This window comes from Trachypithecus francoisi, unplaced genomic scaffold, assembly GCF_009764315.1.
Source record: "Trachypithecus francoisi isolate TF-2019V2 unplaced genomic scaffold, Tfra_2.0 Lachesis_group5, whole genome shotgun sequence".
Taxonomy (NCBI): domain Eukaryota; kingdom Metazoa; phylum Chordata; class Mammalia; order Primates; family Cercopithecidae; genus Trachypithecus; species Trachypithecus francoisi.
Window position 1 is genome coordinate 89211656 of NW_022681470.1, and position 19065 is coordinate 89230720.

At 44.0% G+C, this 19065-nt stretch overlaps 1 protein-coding gene across 1 annotated transcript in view; it reads left to right on the forward strand.

Moving 5' to 3' along the window:
- KCNJ10 (potassium inwardly rectifying channel subfamily J member 10) overlaps window positions 1-12998 on the forward strand; it is a 30985-nt gene extending 17987 nt beyond the window's left edge. Inside the window, exon 2 of the mRNA XM_033195287.1 lies at window positions 9957-12998. Within this exon, the coding sequence (XP_033051178.1) occupies window positions 9957-11096 (1140 nt within the window). The 3' untranslated portion in view covers window positions 11097-12998. The remainder of the gene's footprint in view (window positions 1-9956) is intronic.
- The last annotated feature ends 6067 nt before the right edge of the window (window positions 12999-19065 follow it).

The window sequence follows — 19065 nt, forward strand, 5'->3', positions numbered from 1 at the left end:
TGCATACAGGGCTCTCCCAACGTGGAAGAGGAAGGAGAAGGATAGGAGAGGAAGGGAAGGAAGAAAAGTACTGCAAGGATTATGTAAGCCCTCAAAGTTGGAATAAGAACAGAGCTGGATCTGGGGTTCTTAAGCATGATGGACAGATAGTAGGACAGAGAGCAAGCTGAGTCCCTGTCCACCTATTCATTTGTCTTTACCAAACAGTGATTGGTAAGACCTTCAAACCTAAGATAAATGGATTAGTTAATAGCTATAGTAGGCACTGTTCCTATCTTCCTGGAATCTGCCTCCCTTTCTGATCTCATTTCCAGATCCTTCAATCAAAAGACTCTTTTCTACAGGGAAGAAATAGGGAGAAGAATAGGAGGCTTTGGGGCTTAGAATGCCTCTATTAATATGGACAAATAGGCTGTGGGATACAGAAGGAGAATAGAAGGATAAAGTGTGGTAAAGAATTTGAAGGCAAGAGTTATGATTAGATGGATAGCATACTATTCCCAGAATGAGATACAGGAAGCTGGAGAAACCATAAGGAAAAGAAGGGAAAGCCAGAGAGATGTGTAGGCAATACAAAGGCAAAGAGGGAGGTGAAAAGGAGGACAGGGATTGGGGAGACATTTTAGTGACAGGAAGGATGAAGTACAAGACAGGACAAGCAAAGAAGCACAATTGATAGAGATGAGAAGATTGCTGGGAGGCGAGTCCACATGAAGGAAGTGGGGAGAATAAAGACAAGTCATGCAAAACTAGGAGAGAATCAATGGGATCAAGCAGCCATGAAGGAAGGGTGTCACCTCCAACCCTTGGATACATCCTGGGCATCACTGCTGGTGAATTTTTCATACCTGTCTGGCTCCTGCTAACCTTTACTATGCTTAAGGTGTCATGTCTGCTTGTTGAGTGTTGAGTTTGCGCATTGAAGGCAAATAAACTATAGTATTAATATTAAGTTATGCTGGAAAGGACTTTGGAATCCAGCCAGAAAGAGGCACAAAGTTCAGCTCTGCTGCTGATAATTTCTGTCACCTGAGCTCTCTGAACCTTAATTTCCTCAGCAGTAACTACAAAGATAATAAGATTTGTTTTACAGAGTTGCAAAGATGAAATATGAAGTGCTGCTCTAGAGAAGGCATTCAATACATGATAGTTCCCCTCCATCTCTCCTTCCATTTCCCTGAACCGAACATTTGCAAGAAGAAATACTCCACAGTCAAAAAACAGAAATCATCTAGTGACTCTAAGGAAGAATGACCAGCAGGCTAGGCCGGGCGCTGTAGCTCACGCCTGTAATCCCAGCACTTTGGGAGGCCGAGGCAGGTGGATCACGATGTCAAGAAATCGAGACCATCCTGGCCAACATGGTGGCCAGCTGGCCGGCTGGGCATGGTGGCTCATGCCTGTAATTCCAGCTATTCGGGAGGCTGAGGCAGAAGAATCGCTTGAACCCGGGAGGTGGAGGTTGCAGTGAGCTGAGATTGCGTCACTGCACTCCAGCCTGGAGACAGAGTGAGACTCCATAAAAAAAGAAGAAAAAAAAAAAAAAGAAAAGAGAAAAGACAAGACCAGCAGGCTAGAGTACCATGGAGGAAGCCAAGGTTCTGCACCTGACCCTGGCCCTGCAGCTGGCCATGAAGGAACCCACAGGGGCTGGCCACAAAGCAGGAGGGTGTTGAGGGGTCAGAGCACATCACTGTTTTCCCAGTGTGTCCTATTAAGATCTTTCATGTGCTCCCAACGCTTCAACCAAAATGAATGGATCCTTATTTCCTGGGTAGCCCTGGATTTCCTCATTTTCCCCAACCCTGTTCCTTTGCACTAGATGTCAGTTTTCCCTTCACAAGCTCTTCTTGCACTTCACTGACACCTTTTTTATGGCACTTATCACTTCCTGCCTGTTTTACAGTTGTCTCCTTTATTAGATTGCAAGGTCTTCACAGAAAGAATCTACATCTGATCCATCTCCATAATTCCATTGCCTTGTTTAGAATTTGGCACCCAGTAATTGCTGGAAAAAAAAATGTTTACTGAGGTTGGGCATGATGACTCATGCTTGTAATCTCAGCATTTAGGGAGGCCAAGATGGGAGGATGGCTTGAGCCCAGGAGTTTGAGACAAGCCTGGGCAACATAGTGGGATCCCATCTCTACCAAAAAAAAAAAAAATTAGCTGGGGCATGGTGGTGTGCACCTGTAGTCCCAGCTACTCAGGAGGATGAGGTAGTAGAATCACTTGAGCCCAGGAGGTGGAGGCTGCAGTGAGCCATGATCATGCCACTGCATTCCAGCCTGGGTGACAGAGTGAGACCAAGTTTTAACAACAACAACAACAACAACAAAGTGTTTATTGTATAAATGAACAAAAACACAACTCAAACTGAATGTGGTGGGCAACAATAATACAGATAAAAACATTTGGTTTCTTTGCGTACTTATTAGTGTTGATAATTAGTTATCTGGGGTTTCCATGTGCACAAGGAAAAAAGAAAAACATTATTAAAAAATCAAGAGAAGATACAAATGAGAAGGGGGAATGAGAAGTCCTCAGAGTGAGAGGTTCTGGACCAGAGTGAAGTTCCATCCATTCTACCTAAGACAAGAACTTCCACATCTCCTTGGCCCTGTGATGATGGAGTTAGTTAGATTGGCCACTATGGCTGGAGTGGGTTGGGGTCCCCCCTACTCTTAATTCAATCATAAAATACTTCTTGAGCACTTACTATGTGTCATACATTGTACTAATCTTTAGGATAACACAATCTTTAGGATATATATATATGTGTGTGTATATATGTATATATGTGTGTGTGTGTATATATATACATAAAATGCTGGATCCTTCTTTCAATGACCTTATTTGTAGTAGAATGCAAATGATACATCATGTACTAAGAGAGGTGCCATTACAGGTATAGATGGATATAGATATACATATATGGAAACTCAGAAAAGGGAGGCATTACTTAAGGTTATAGGAATCAGAGAAGGCTTCATGGAAGAGGTGTTATTTGAACTGGACTCTGAAAGATAAGACTTGGATAGGTAAAGACAAGGAGGAAGGGGAGCTCAGGAAGAAAGTGCAGGATCATGGAAGGCAGGAAAGCATGAGTGTGCACAGCAGGGAGCAGGGAGTGGTTGGTTTGCTTGCAGCAAGAAGTGTGCCATAGCAGAGAAGTGGTCAGACATAAGGCTGGAAAGCAGGTTCAGAAGCAGACTGTGGAAGGCCTTACATGCCAGCCTGGGTTTGGCCTGTCTTTGATAGATAATAGGAAGACATCAAAATGTTTTGAGCCAGAGAAAGAACTAAGACAATTACAGTAAAATGAAAAGTGGATGGATTTGGGAGATGGGACCTGAGTATGAATCTAATTCCACAGTTTACTGAGTCACACCATCTCTCTGAGCCTCAGTTTCCTCATTCATAAAACAAGAATTATAATCTTAATATCTTATAGGAATGCCACGAGAATAAAATGTGAAAGTGCTTTCGAAAGTACTGGATAAATGTTCATTGATTCCTGATCAGAAGTGTATTTGAGGAAGAGAAACCCAGGAGCAATGTAGGATGGATTTGAGGAAAGAAAGAACGGAGACACAAGATGAGGAGGATGCTGATGCAGTGATTCAGCCACAAGGCATTAGGACTTGAAGACAATGGAATGAAGGGGAGGAGGCACAAATAATAAATCCACAGCACATGGCATTAGATAAATGTTGAGTTGAGGCAAGAAGACAGTTTGAGATGATCCTGGCTTTGAGTGTGGGTAATGGGTAGGATGATGGTCCCTTTAACTATTTTAGGAACCAAAATAGAGCAGCAAGTAGGAGAAGAAAGGATTTGTTTACATTTGGAAGTGAATGCATTTAGTATTCATATCCCAAAGCTCCTTCCACTCAACTTGCTCTTGCAACAGAGAAACCAGACAAAGCACTTTCCCTGCGGGTGCAGCTTTTCCCCTCCTCCTGCACCTGCTGCCCCTGGGAGGGGGTTGAAGCATCTTTTCTAGTCACCTAATTTAGCATAATCAACTCCAAAGCTCTGTAGCAATTTACAAAGCTCATTCTCTCCCCAACCCCCTGCAAATGGAGCAGTTGACCCAGAAGAGAGGAGGGACTGATATCTTGGGCTTTTATTTTCTTACCTTCTGAAAACAGGATTGTAAGCATCTGCAGCATTAGCAAAGCCTGTGTAAACTTGGGTCCCCTCGCACTCTAAAGTGGCTCCTCCTGAAGGTCTGTGTGAACGAGGTGTCTCCTGTGAGGCAGATAAAACTGCAGCCCTCAGGGGGGCCTTGGCCTGTCCAGATCAGGCTTTCAGTCATTCTCTTACTATTTCTTAACAAACTATACTAGGCACTGGGGAAAGAGATGAAAGGCAGAGTCAGTGGTATTAAATTAGAAGCACACAGATGGTAAACAATGATAAATAAACCATCTCAAAGCACTATAATGTTTCAAAATAGGAATATGTGCAAGAGGGCCAGGCGCGGTGGCTCACACCTGTAATCCCAGCACTTTGGGAGGCCAAGGTGGGCAGATCACTTAAGTCCAGGAGTTCGAGACCAGCCTGGGCAACATGGCAAAACCCCGTCTCTACTAAAAGTACAAAAATTAGCTGGGCATGGTGGCACATGCCTATAGTCCCAGCTACTCAGGAGGATGAGGTGGGAGGACTGCTTGAGTCCAGGAGGCAGAGGTTGCAGCGAGGCGAGATTGTACCACTGCACTCCTGCACTTCAGGCTGGGTGACAGAGTGAGATCCCATCCGGAAAAAAGAAAAAAAAAAAAAAAAGAATATGTACAAGAGCAAGCATAGTAAAGTAAACCCATTCTGGGGCAGGGATGGGAGGTACAGAGAAGATGAATTTTTTTTTTTTGAGAGTCAGGGAAGGCATCAAAGGGGGTAATTAACACTTGAGTCGAGTTTTGAAAGAAAAGGACATCGATCATCAGGTAGGCACGGAGCAGGGCAGTGCAGAAGCAGGTCGAAAGGTAGAAAGGATTAGGTAGTGAGGCTCTTCACTTCAGGGGGCCTGTGAAAGATTGTCAGGGGTAAAGTCAGAAGCAGGCAGAGACCAAATCATGAATGCTGTGCTGAGAGGCTACAGAGAAAAAAGATAAAGCACTTTCCCTGTGGGCGCAGCTTTTCTCTTTCCCCTGCACCTGCTGCCCCCGGGAGGGGTTGAAGCATCCTTTCTAGTCAGAGGTGTATTTGAGGAAGAGAAACCCAGGAGCAAAGTAGCAAAAAGCAAAGGGGAGCCACAGATCAAGTTCTTGAGAGTCACAAGAACAACAGTGTCCTTACTCAAGAAAGGCCCTGATAAATCCATGTATTATCCCGGAGAATAAATGACTCTCAAGTAAAATAAATGAGTGCTCAGGCAAAAAAAGACAGCTCCAGGAAGAACTTCCAGGGGTAGCAGTAAGTGGGAGTGGTACTTGTTGAGGGAACCTGCTGATCATCACTGTAGCTATGACTGGCCTTTGTTTTAGGGAAAGGATCGCCAGTTCTTAGAGGAGAAAGAAGGTGAATGTCTCTGTATCTGTCTCTTTCGCCACTCAGAGGCTGGTCTTCAGAATTCTGTCTCTGGTATTTGGCTGGCTGGGATTGTTTTGGGAAATAGCACCCTCTAGAGGAAACAGTATGTTTTATTTTGCGGGGGTGCCGGGGGTGCCGGGGGTGGTGGGCTGCACAACAAATGATTTCCAGAGCTTTGGCTTGCTTCCTTCCCCAGGGGCCCGGGCAGCTTGAGGGTGGAGTGTAGCTGATTGTTTATCCGCTTCTGACTCTGGCCACCGCAGAGAACAAAGCTGCCTGGCTGTGGGAGGTGGCACAACAGCTGGGAGCAGCAGATAACAGCTGGAGGTGGCAGATATAAAGGCTGGCAACCACAGGCACAACAGCTGGAGGTGGCAATCACAACAGCCAGAGGCAACAAAGAGGCTAGCAGTGGCCGAAATCTACAGTGCCCATGAGTCTAGAGCCTTAACCCTGGGTTGTGTGGTCTTACATACAGGGTACCGTAGTGGCATCTGCTGAGAGCATGAGGTCCATGAGAATGAACCTGGGGCACACAAAAGCAGTTGCTACAATTAAAAAGTTCTGGACCAGGAGCTGGGAGACCTGGATTCTTTTTCCAACTTTACCACTAACCTACTTGGGGCAAAGCTCTCTGAGCCTTAGTTTCTATGGTGCCTTTCCTACCTACCTCATGGTGTAAGGATCAAACTGTACATTTTACAAACTTTAAAGTGAGAAGGAATTATAGACTAATATTTTGGGAATGATAAGCAAGGCTTTTCTTGGGCCCTAAGAGCTTCCATTCTCCAAGATATGTACAATCTCTCCTCAACATAAACAAAGCCAGGACTCCAGTTAAGGATCCCTGAATGTCACCACAGAAAGTGCAGGGGTAGAAGTGGGGCAGAGAAGGCAGGCATCCTGACCCACCATGAGTACAGACAGAAGCTTGAAGACAGTCTTTCAATCTCCCCTCCAAAGCTTTTATCTCCACCATAGGATCTATGCAAAGTGCTTGTCCAAAGTGCCTTCCTGATTGTTACAATGCTCTTTATAATGTCAGTTTGCAATCTTTCTCCCTGCAGTATGAACTCACTGACTGTTCCTCTTGGAGCTCAAAGGACAAGTCCAAACCTTTGATCACATGACAGCCCTTCAAACCAAATATTTGCACACATCCATTATATCCTTCTGATGGTCTCTTCTTCTGAATGAACTTCCCTATTTCCTTCAACTATTTCGTATGTGATCTGGTTCTGAATCCTCTCATATCCTGAGTGTTCCTTGATGCGGGATACTGCCGGTGTGGGATGAACAGAGTAGAGTAGAATCAACTACTTTTTTATTCTAGAGACTTCAGTTCAACTAAAGTAGCTTAAGATTAGTTTGCTTTTTTGGCAATCAAAACACATGAATAACTCATATTGGATTATTTTCTGCTAATATGTTTAACTTTTTTATATTGTACTGCTTTGCTAAATCACATCTTCTCAACCCGGAACTTGCTCAGGTAATTTTTGGACCCAAGTACATTATCCAGCACTTAACATTTTTGTTAGACTTGGCCTACTTATTTGACTCCTTTTGGATCCTAATTCTGCCCGAGCTCTTGCATTTGCTATCTGTCCCAGCTTTCTGTCAGGCATATAATTGATGGCCATAGCATTCTATAGTTTTGAATGAAGTTCATGTTAAGAATATTGAATAGGGCAAGGCCAAAGATGAAGCTCTCTGGTGTATCAATAGAAAATGAATTCCAGGCTATCATGGTCCACTCACCAGTACCACTGATTTTTAAAGTCACCGAATTAGATTAGCATTCTCTTCATTTTTCTTTATCTTATCCCTAGGTCATAATGAGAAATCTTGTCAAAAATCTGAAGTTTAGGTACACGTTCTCTGTTGCGCTTCTTTGATTTGTCAATTTAGTAGCCTTATCATGAAAGAAAATTAGGTTATTATTATTCTTGAGACAGAGTCTCACTCTGTTGCCCAGGCTACAGTGTAGTGGCATGGTGATAACTCACTGCAGCCTCCAACTCCAGGGCTCAAGTGATCCTCCTGCCTCAGCCTCTAAGTAGCTGGGAGTATAGGTGTGTGCTACCATACCCAGCTAATTTTTAAAAATTTTTGCTGATATGGGGTCTTGCTGTTTCCCAGGATGGTTTTGAACTTCTGACCTCAAGCGATTCTCCTGCCTCAGCCTCTCAGAGTGCTGGGATTACAGGCATGAGCCACCACACTCAGCCAAAATTAGGCTATTTTGATGTGACTTGTTCTTAGTAAATCCACACTGGGTCCTATTGATAACTTCCTTTCCCCCATCCTGCCCAAGTACTCATAATCTTAATATTCCATTCTAGAATCTTGCCTAGGAGCAATATCTTACCTGTTTGTTTGTAGTTTGTGAAAGGTACTTCATTTTTCTTTTTGAAAATTAAAACTATGTTCATTCATCTCCAATTTTACAGCATGTTCTCTGTTCCCTAATATTCCTCAAAATCTCTTATAAGAGTTTACATCTTTTTTTCAAGGGTTTGAGGATCAAATGAGAAGGTATTCTAATGTGTGAATTCTAAAATGGTACATAGATACAGGCAGTATGGTTGTTATGTTATTATTACTACTACTGAGTACTAAATACGGCTTTGTTTAGGCTTGAAATACAAATTCTTCAAACTTCAGAATTGCAGAGCTTCCTTTTTGTTCCAAAGCAGCCAAGGATATAGGGAGTGAACGACATCCAGATCCGGTTGAATAGTCTCATATGAACAGAAGTTCCAAATGACCTGTGGGCTGGTAAATTGGGCATCCTTGTTGCCTCTGATCATTCTTGGGGTTCTCATCCATTGGTGATCTCCAATTCAGTGCCTACCTGGTTGGGCATATGGTCAGGCCAAATAATTTGAAGTTTTCCATGGGTAAGGTCATGGGGAAAACAGAGGTGGGAGGTAGGGTAGGCAGTGTGAAGAATCATAAAATGCAATGGTTCGGACGTTTTTGAATGGAGAATGTAATGAGCCTCTCCAAGAAGGGCCAAACTCCCCAGAGATCACCCTGCTCCACAGAATATCTGGCTATCAGATCCAGGGTCCAAGGGCTCAAGTGATTAAAATTCTTTCTGTGCTGGAAAAGTACAAGTTACTGTTTGAACAAGGGTGCCAGGCACCTTGTATTAAGTGAATGGTCTCCTATTTCAGTGGCTTGCCCCACTTTCTGCTATCAGAACAAATAGCAATCCTGAATTTGAGCCTGTGCAGACATAGCTGCTAGTTAATGTACACCCCTAGCTCTTCTACTTCACTCCGTCAAAACAATTTTGCCACCCACAATCTGGCATTTCTGCCAGTCCTTGAGAAAATGTCCCAGTGCTGCCAGGAAGTTTCAACATGTTGTTTCTCCTCCACCACTGCTTATTTCTTTTTGTTCAAATCCCATCTGTACTCTTCCTAACACTGCCCTAGACTCTAACTCAGACCAAATTTCCCCAGATAATGCAAACAGATGATGATGACGATAAAAAATATAATGGTCTAGGTGCTTAGAGAGCATCTTGAAGGGTAAAAGAATGGGTAGTTTCTGCTATTCTCTGAACCAGATGAATATCTTAGTATCACCAGTGGGTATTGGCTTGGGGGTAGAGCAGAGAATGAAGAAATTAAGGGTGTGTGTGTGTGTGTGTGTGTGTGTGCGCGTGTGTGTGTGTTAAGGGGGATTGGTCCAAAAGGATTTCAACAGGATAGCTTGTCTTGCTTCATAGCCATTCATGAGGGTGGGGAGGGATCCTATTTCAAAATTAGAGATCTTCGGAGGACTGGTTTTGTGGTGAAGGCTCTCGTTAGTCTCAGCCTCACCTTCAAGGAACTGTGAAGCTACTACTCTTTCCTTTCTGCCTCTCTTCCTCTAAGAATTACAAATATCAGACTGTATTGCACTTATTTGCTTACTAAATAGGCATCTTTCTCACTAGGCTGTGAGTTCTTGGAGAGCAGAATGATATCATTTTATTTTATTTTATTTTTTTATTTTTTTGAGACGGAGTCTCGCTCTGTCACCCAGGCTGGAGTGCAGTGGCACGATGTCAGCTCACTGTAACCTTTGTCTCCTGGGTTCAAGCGATTCTCCTGCCTCGGCCTCCCAAGTAGCTGGGACTACAGGCTCATGCCACCATGCCCAGCTAATTTTTGTATTTTTAGTAGAGACAGGGTTTTACCATGTTGGCCAGGCTGGTCTTGAACTCGTGACCTCCAGTGATCTGCCCGCCTCGGCCCCTGCACAGTGCCTGGCACATAGCAAGTGCTCAAAAAATATTTGGTAATACAAGAACACATAAGTGACACCCAAATGAATGTTAATTCCTCCCTCTCATGGGGTGGGGGTTAGGAGTCAGCTGGATTTCTACGATAACCTCCATTATGCTCTCTTGCTCCCTCCAGATGACGTCAGTTGCCAAGGTGTATTACAGTCAGACCACTCAGACAGAAAGCCGGCCCCTAATGGGCCCAGGGATACGACGGCGGAGAGTCCTGACAAAAGATGGTCGCAGCAATGTGAGAATGGAGCACATTGCCGACAAGCGCTTCCTCTACCTCAAGGACCTGTGGACAACCTTCATTGACATGCAGTGGCGCTACAAGCTTCTGCTCTTCTCTGCGACCTTTGCAGGCACATGGTTCCTCTTTGGCGTGGTGTGGTATTTGGTAGCTGTGGCACATGGGGACCTGCTGGAGCTGGACCCCCCGGCCAACCACACCCCCTGTGTGGTACAGGTGCACACACTCACTGGAGCCTTCCTCTTTTCCCTTGAATCCCAAACCACCATTGGCTATGGCTTCCGCTACATCAGTGAGGAATGTCCACTGGCCATTGTGCTTCTTATTGCCCAGCTGGTGCTCACCACCATCCTGGAAATCTTCATCACAGGTACCTTCCTGGCGAAGATTGCCCGGCCCAAGAAGCGGGCTGAGACCATTCGTTTCAGCCAGCATGCAGTTGTGGCCTCCCACAATGGGAAGCCCTGCCTCATGATCCGAGTTGCCAACATGCGCAAGAGCCTCCTCATTGGTTGCCAGGTGACAGGAAAACTGCTTCAGACCCACCAAACCAAGGAGGGGGAGAACATCCGGCTCAACCAGGTCAATGTGACTTTCCAAGTAGACACGGCCTCTGACAGCCCCTTCCTTATTCTACCCCTTACCTTCTATCATGTGGTAGATGAGACCAGTCCCTTGAAAGATCTCCCTCTTCGCAGTGGTGAGGGTGACTTCGAGCTGGTGCTGATCCTAAGTGGGACAGTGGAGTCCACCAGTGCCACCTGTCAGGTGCGCACTTCCTACCTGCCAGAGGAGATCCTTTGGGGCTACGAGTTCACACCTGCCATCTCACTGTCAGCCAGTGGTAAATACATAGCTGACTTCAGTCTTTTTGACCAAGTTGTGAAAGTGGCCCCTCCTAGTGGCCTCCGTGACAGCACTGTACGCTACGGAGATCCTGAAAAGCTCAAGCTGGAGGAGTCATTAAGGGAGCAAGCTGAGAAGGAGGGCAGTGCCCTTAGTGTGCGCATCAGCAACGTCTGATGACCTGTTCCCACTCCCCCATTCCTCTGGTCTCTTTTCCTCTCTTTCAATGCCCTGGTAAGGAATACTATCCGGGTTTACTGGAGATCCTCCGAAGCACCCATCCTCCACCCCCTCTTCTTTAACCCAGTGGCCTGTTGGTAGCTTAGGCCAACTGGAGTCCAGGTTCCCCTCCCACTGTCCCCTTTCCACTCCTCCTGCTTCTGCCCCAATACATATACCTCCCTTAAGCCAGGATGGGGGAAAGAGAGGGATTAGGCTGAAGTGGCTTAGAAGGCCTCAGCCATGCTTGGATACTCACATTAGGAGGATCATGTGGTTGGATGGACAGACTCCCCCCACCTCCTGCCAACACCATGAAGTTTGGTGACTTGAGGCTGGAGCTCCCTCTGTTACCTTTCCATCTAGCAAGTTCCCAAAGGCAAGACTCTCTCTGATGGTCATTTTGTGGTCTGTGCTTTCAGAAATACAGGTATCTGATATCAATGTATCCTAGGGTTTCTACCAACCTCTGTTGAAAGAAGCCAGGGTTTGCCACCATGAAGCTGATTTCTGCTGGTGACTTCTGACCATAACCTAGAATCATGGTCACCACTATTTTTACTCTATAGTTTGTCAAGTGAACACTCTCAGGATACCCAGTTCCTTCATAGCCTGTTCTCAGAGAATTGGAGTTGGCCCAAGAAACATAAACATATAACCACCCATATCTGTCCTGGATTCTGAACTCTTTAATTTGGAGTGACTAACACAAGTTGTTGTCTAAACCTTTAAACCTATCTTCCAGGCAGCCCAGAGAAGATCTGTTTCCCTGTGTCCTGTGAATGGAAGGACACAAGCCAATATGTTCCTTTGAAAAGAGTCCAGTACCAAGGCCCCATGGAAAGGCCTGAAAATAATATTCCAGATTACATTGTACCTGGCTTCTCTTCTTCCTTTCCTGCCCAGCCTAGATCCTTCTTCCTTAACCCCAACTCTTTGGGAGAAGGGAGGGAAAATGCAAGGGCCTTCCTCTCTTAACACAGATGCTCAAGTAAAACTAGATTCACAGGACACAGATTCCCCAGAAAGTTAACCCAATCTCACCATGAGGGATGGGTAAATTCTCAGGTTTCCAAACTGCTGTACAGTGCCTCTGAGAATTGGTGATGCTTTGTTAAGGTTTGGGCAGAAGCAGAACTCTGTGGCTGGCAGCCACTATTCTCAGTTACACCTCCCAGTGCCCTTCTGAAAAGTGCCAGCTATTTCATTAGGCAGTGTTGGAAGGAGAGGAAATTATACCCACTGATCAAATATCCATGGCTTCCCTCAGCCATTCCTGAGACTTGGTATAAAATGAAGAAAATCAGTGTCATCTCTGCTCTCCTCTACCATGAGGCCATTTTCAGGCAAGTTAAAAAGCAGACTTTAAGAGATCAGACACAGCCTATTCCTTGTTCCCTGGTGGGGTCTGTGGTAAGGGTCAGGGAAGGGCATATAAGCACCAGAGCTTTATCCAAAGCCCCAAATCCCTGGAGTGCTTTCTGGTCTCACTTTGGTACCAAGGAAGCCCCACATAGTTGTACTGCATAGTCCCACTATGAATCAAGTGGCAGTTTATTTAAGGTGGTCTCAGCCAATTATTACAAGCTACAGAATATATACATGCATCTATGTACAGAGCCTTGCAGAGAAACACAAAATTTTGAGGCTAGACCCATGATCGCCACCTACTATAATTGCACAAGGTCTTGTTATATTAATCTCTCCTTGAACTCAACTAACTATATCTTGAAAATGAAGACCCTTCAGTGTCCATCTACTGTAAACCCCACCATTACCTTCTAGTTGGCATAAAAACAAGAACCACAAAAACTTGAAAAATCTGAAACAGAGAACAGAAGGCCAAGAGTCAGCTTCTGCATTCTCTTTTTTTTTTTTTTTTTTTGAGACAGAGTTTCGCTCTGTCACCCAGGCTGGAGTGCAGTGGCCGGATCTCAGCTCACTGCAAGCTCCGCCTCCCGGGTTCACGCCATTCTCCTGCCTCAGCCTCCCGAGTAGCTGGGACTACAGGTGCCCGCCACGTCGCCCGGCTAGTTTTTTGTATTTTTAGTAGAGACAGGGTTTCACCATGTTAGCCAGGATGGTCTCGATCTCCTGACCTCGTGATCCGCCCGTCTCGGCCTCCCAAAGTGCTGGGATTACAGGCTTGAGCCACCGCGCCCGGCCTGCATTCTCAACTTTATTCAACATTAGACTTACCTGATTTCTTCTGTGTGTAGGGACAAGATGTACTGCTGTGTGAGTGTGAGTGTGAGTGTGTGTGTGTGTGTGTGTGTGTGTATCTGTACCTTCTTATCCATTGGCAAGTTAACCTCCATCTGGTTTATTTTGCCATGCTATGCTTCCTTCCTGAAGGTATTACATTCTTCCCATTCCCCTGCTATCCTAAGCCCCCAGACTCAAGCCTCTAGACTCTTGGATGACAAACTGAGAAGAAAACATTTTCTGACTTACCCTTTTGGAATCTCCTCCGTTATTATCCCAGGCTTTGCTTTAAGTTGCACTTTAAATCACACCATCCTATTAATGCAATCTGGCATCTTCTCCCATAAGCCCCCCACAGGGAACAACTACCCCCAACCTTAACTCTAAATCATTCTTTAGACTATAGTCTGTCTCCTCTGACCTGAAATCCTCTTTTAGGCAATAGGCTGAGTTTCAGAAGCAGCCAGGTCTGGTGAGAAATGGGCCCCCATACCAACCGTGGACTTGGAATATCAGGACAGTAGTAGGCACAGCTGTAAAAAGGGGAGATTTCAGAAGACGGGCAAAACAACTGATGGGGGAAGATATCTGGGGTGTGAAGATGAGAAAAAAATGATGCTGAGGGACCTAGTGAAATCAATGAAACTCTTGAGTCTTGCTTAGGCTCACAAATAAGAAGTGGGGAGGCTTGGGAAATTAGGGTATGACACATACGAAAGGTTTATCTAAGAAGAAAGAAACAGAGATAATATATATATAGAAAGATGTATATAGATGTATATATGCCCAAATATATTGAATGTACAGAAGGGAAATATTCAGAGACTTTAGCATTGGGGGCAGATATCTTGGCCTGGTTATGGGGTAGGACACCCAGATTTTTAGACTTACAATCAGTGGTCCAGGTTTCAACATGGAAGTGAGATAGCTGATGAAGGATTTCAAGTCTGGAAATGGGAAAGGGAGGTGTAGAAGTTCCTTTTCAGAAATAAAGAGGCATTCATGAAGGCTTTTGTTGAATCCTCTGCTACTGACAGGACCAGGAAGAGAGGAACTCGGAGGACAATAGGGAGGGAAAATCTTGGAAAATCTACCACTTAAACACTGTTGTGCCCCCATCCGCAGCAGCGTCCTGCCACTGTAGAGCCTTTTTAAAATAAATAAAATAAAATGAAGCACCCTTTTGTTTCCCTTTGATGAAGTACACTGTATTTCCCTGTCTTCCACGGGGGGTGGGGGGCTGCTATTTATTGTTCTAGCCCCTGAAATTCAACTCAGGAGCTGAACACCTTGGTGTATGGGAGGCACTAACGGGAAGCCTCAACCCTCGAATCCAAATGTCAGGACTAATAGCTGTTGGGCCCAAGATCTCCCAAGGTCGAGGCCCAGCCTTTTGTGTGGCTGCAAGCAGCCCAAAGAGAAAGCTATGGATTCCAGAAGAGTTCCAATCTTGGAATTTGGGTGTGGAGGGTGATGCTTTGGTTTTGATGCTTCTGAATGAAAACAAGTAGGGTTACCAGCGGCTCTAAGGGATGGTGAAGTTCCCATGAGAAGCTTCCAAAACCTCTGCAATGTGCTTCACCCCATTATTCCCCCAACCCCTGTCAGCCTAATAAAATCATCCAGGAGTTTCCCTATAAGGTCTGAGCAGATAAAGGAAGCCAGTTATACTATTGCTACAAGTCCGGGACACTGTGCCCTCCCCACGGCTGCTCTCCTGGTCCTTTACTCTTGCTAGCTAACCTAGTTCACTTGTACAGTAACACACTACCTTTGCTGGAAAGTTAGCATGGGCCTCCAGGCTCAGTAATGGCCAACTCTACTGACGCAGAAGTATTTAGGCATGGTTCTTCTATTCATTGCACTAAAGACTAAACCAGGTCAAATTTACCTAGGAAAAAAAGGTGTGTAAGATTTGTTTTGTTTTTGTCTGTTAAGAATAAGCTACTAAATAAAATGGATGACTCTTTGGTTGTCACTCTAGCTTCTTTTAGAAATCTAAACCAATACTGTCAAGGTCTGAACTCATAGGCCTACCCATGAGCATGGAGGGTTGAATTAGGCTGTGCTGGAAGAACTTCTGACTTCATGGCCAAGCCCCTTCTGTTTAATTTTTCTCTCATGCTTTAGCGAGTTCCTTTCACATTCGGTTTTCATGGGACAATACTGAAAACGCATTAAGACCCAAGAGTATGAAAATTGGCTCAGCTTAATCCATAAAAGTCAAGTTGCTTTGGATCCTGGGCATTGTCCCTTTTGGCCAGTGATCACAAGCCCAATTTCCCTTCCATGCTACCATGTAGTCTTGTTGCCAGTTTTCCTTATATATCCTCAAGGTTCTTTGTAAGCTTATTCCTTCAATCACTAGGCATTTCTTCCCCCAAATCTCAAAGAAATGGATTTCTCTTCTATCCTTGTCTGTCAGTAGCCTGAGAAAGATCTGGTTGTTAACATCCAGCCCTGAATTTTCTCTGATGAGAGGCAAAAGACCCTACAGTCACCGACTCTTGTTCCCCAGAAGTGGAAGGAGAGAGAGAGGAGGAAGGAGAAAATTGGGTCTCTTATCATGATCAATAAATACTTAAGTACAACATTTAGGAAATACTAGGAATGAATCCTAAGACATATGAGATATTTAAGATATAGGACATGTATAGTTCCTAAAAGGCCTAAAAGGTTGAAGAAACCTACAGACTTGTAAGGAAACAGAAATAAAACAAGTAGCATACAAATATAACAAAAGGCAATATAGCAGGTACCATGTACTAATGTCAGATATGACATTAGCAGAATGTTCCAAAAAGAGTGAGATCTCTGTGGGAAATATTTCACAGGAACAGGAACTAGGCAAGGGAAGGTATCAATCGAACAGGTTTGGTTAGAGTACATTAAGATTCAAGAAAAATCAGCAAATGCTGAGTCCCTGTTATGTGGAAGGTATCATTCAGCTAACAAAGAAATACAAGACATGATGCATGAATCAAGGGATATACAATCATGGTGCTTTCCACCTGCTATTCCTTCTGTGGAACTCTCCCCACTGCCTGCCAACTTCCAACTTTCTTTCTTTTTTTTTTTTTTTGAGACGGAGTCTTGCTCTGTCGCCCAGGCTGGAGTGAGTGCAGTGGCGCGATCTCAGCTTACTGCAACCTCCACCCTCGGGTTCAAGTGACTCTCCTGCCTCAGCCTCCTGAGTAGCTGCGATTCCAGGCACATGCCAACACGCATGGCTAATTTTTGTAATTTTAGTAGAGACAGGGTTTCACCATATTGGTAAGGCTGGTCTCCAGCTCCTGACCTCAGGTGATTCACCTACCTCGGCCTCCCAAAGTGCTGGAATTGCAGGCATGAGCCACTGTGCCTGGCCAACTTTCTTAACTCTTACACTATGCCCATCTGAGATCAAATAAATCCCCTTAAAAGCTAGAGCACTTACCACAGCTGCATTTGTATATTACTTGTCAATTTATTTGACTAATGTCTGTGTAGCTTACTTAACTTCAAGTGTCATGTGAATGGGATTCATGTCAAGTGTTTGGTCACGAGTACAGCCCAGCACCTCATATAGTGCCTGACATGTATGATGTTTGATAAATGAGCAGGAGGGAAAGAAAGAGAAGAGGGAAAGAACTAGTCTAAAGTATGCAGTGGAGCTTGTATATCTTGTTAATTACTATAAAAGAGTTAGATAATAAGCATGACATAATTACTGTTAAAAATAGAACAGAAAATAAACATCACTGTTTTGAGAAGGGAGAGACTATTTCACCTGTTAAGGTCTGGGAAGAGCTTACAGAGGAGTTGAGGCTTGGGTTCAACATTTAAAAACCAAATAGCGTTTAAGTAAGTAAAGAGAAACAGGTCTCTTTGTAGGAAGTACAGCATGAACTAAGTATCATGAGAAGAAAGCATGAGGCATATTTTGGGAACAGTAAACCTAAAACAGAGGTTTTACAGGCGAATAGGATGGAAAGGTAAGGTAAAGTCAAAAAGTGGGGGGACTGAATGTCAGGCTAAAGGTTCATTATTTTTTTTTCTTTAGGCAGTCAGGAACCACTGAAGATGGTTGATGGAGGAAAGAATCTAAGTGAAGTACTATTAATTAATATCAATCTGGCAGTAGAACTGAGACATAAGACATTAAATCAGTTAAGAGATTTTTAAAGCTTGAGGGAAAGACGATTGCCACAGATCCTGGTATAGTATAGTATAGTATAGGTGTTCGCTACATATTATTTGAGTTGTTGAAGGTCTGAACTAAGGTGCAGGATGCTGGGCATGGAAAGAATTAGAAATATATTCCAAAGAAATGACAAAGCAAGACATATGAACAAAATCTAGTGAAAAAGAAAGTGATTAAAGTAGTCAAGGTTCTAGCAGGAAACAGATGGTACACTCAAAGGGCTAGTGGACATGTTTTAATGAAGAAATTATTTGCAAAGGTATGGGCAAGTTTAATAAATCAACAAGATATGGTGATGTACCCAGGCACTCGCAAAGCAGGAAGACTTTACCAGCCTTAAACCTAAAGGGACAGTTACTGGAACCATGAGACTTTACCCAAAGGAAAGAGCTATAGCTTCAACGGGAGCCATGGCTTTAGGTGAGGAACTCCAGACACTGTCAAAGATCTGCTAGTGCGTTCCACTGGTCTATTCTAACGGGAAGCCAGAGAATAAGGGAGATTGAGTAATGCTACCCATACAGCCTAACCTCTTGGAACACAGAACAGGGCAAAAAAGATGAATAGAGGATATGGAAGGGTAATGAGAGTCTATACAGCATAGTGAACAAGGGCAAGGTTCCTGCTAGGGAAACTAAAGTTGAGCGATCCATGTTTGTGCTTTCCTTAGTCACTGGCTCTAAAAGGATAGAAATCTAGGAGCAGATAGTGAAAGGGGGAATTAAGAAGGACTGTAAGTAACAGTCCAAGAGGTAATGAACAGTTGAGCATTTGAAAAAATGTAACTCTTTCAGAAAGAGGTGAGAAGATATATCCCTAAACCCAATGCAAAAAGTTCAATACGGAGTCCTCAGACCCTGTGATGTATCTCTTCCACCCACAAATAGTAACTAAAGTTGGACCTCTCTGTCCAATTTGTTTTACAGACTCCAGTCTCTTCTTTGTTCCCACAACTACTATCTACATCTCAATCCTTTGGCTTCAGTGACATGCTTAGTTTTTTTTATTTTTTATTTTTTTATTTTTTATTAGTTGTTTTCTTATCTGTCTAAATTTGGCACCTCCCATCTCTCTACTAGGACAGCCATGTAGGGACAGATTGACTGAGACCTTTTTTGCCATACTACTGAAACCAATCCAGCCACAAGAACCCTTACTTAGTTAATCCTCAGACACCTACCTCCTATATTTTCTATCTTAGGGAACTAAGCCTCACTTATCCATTATTTGTAGAAGAAAAGAATAAATCAGAGGTAGAAAGAGTCACAGTGAGAAAGAATATCCAGAATATCCAGATAAGAGATCAGTAAAAGAAAACACAGGAAAATTAGAATTTGTGATCAACATTTTATTGGCAAGTCAGCCACATAATGATTAAGATATTCTAGGTCAGACAGACTGGGTTTTGAGTTCTAGCTCTGCCACTAGTTAGCTATGTGACTTAGGAAAATTACTTAATCTCCATAAGCCTTGGTTTTCTTCATTTGTAAAAGTGGGACTATCTACCTTACAGAAAAAGTATTTAGCATAATGCCTGGT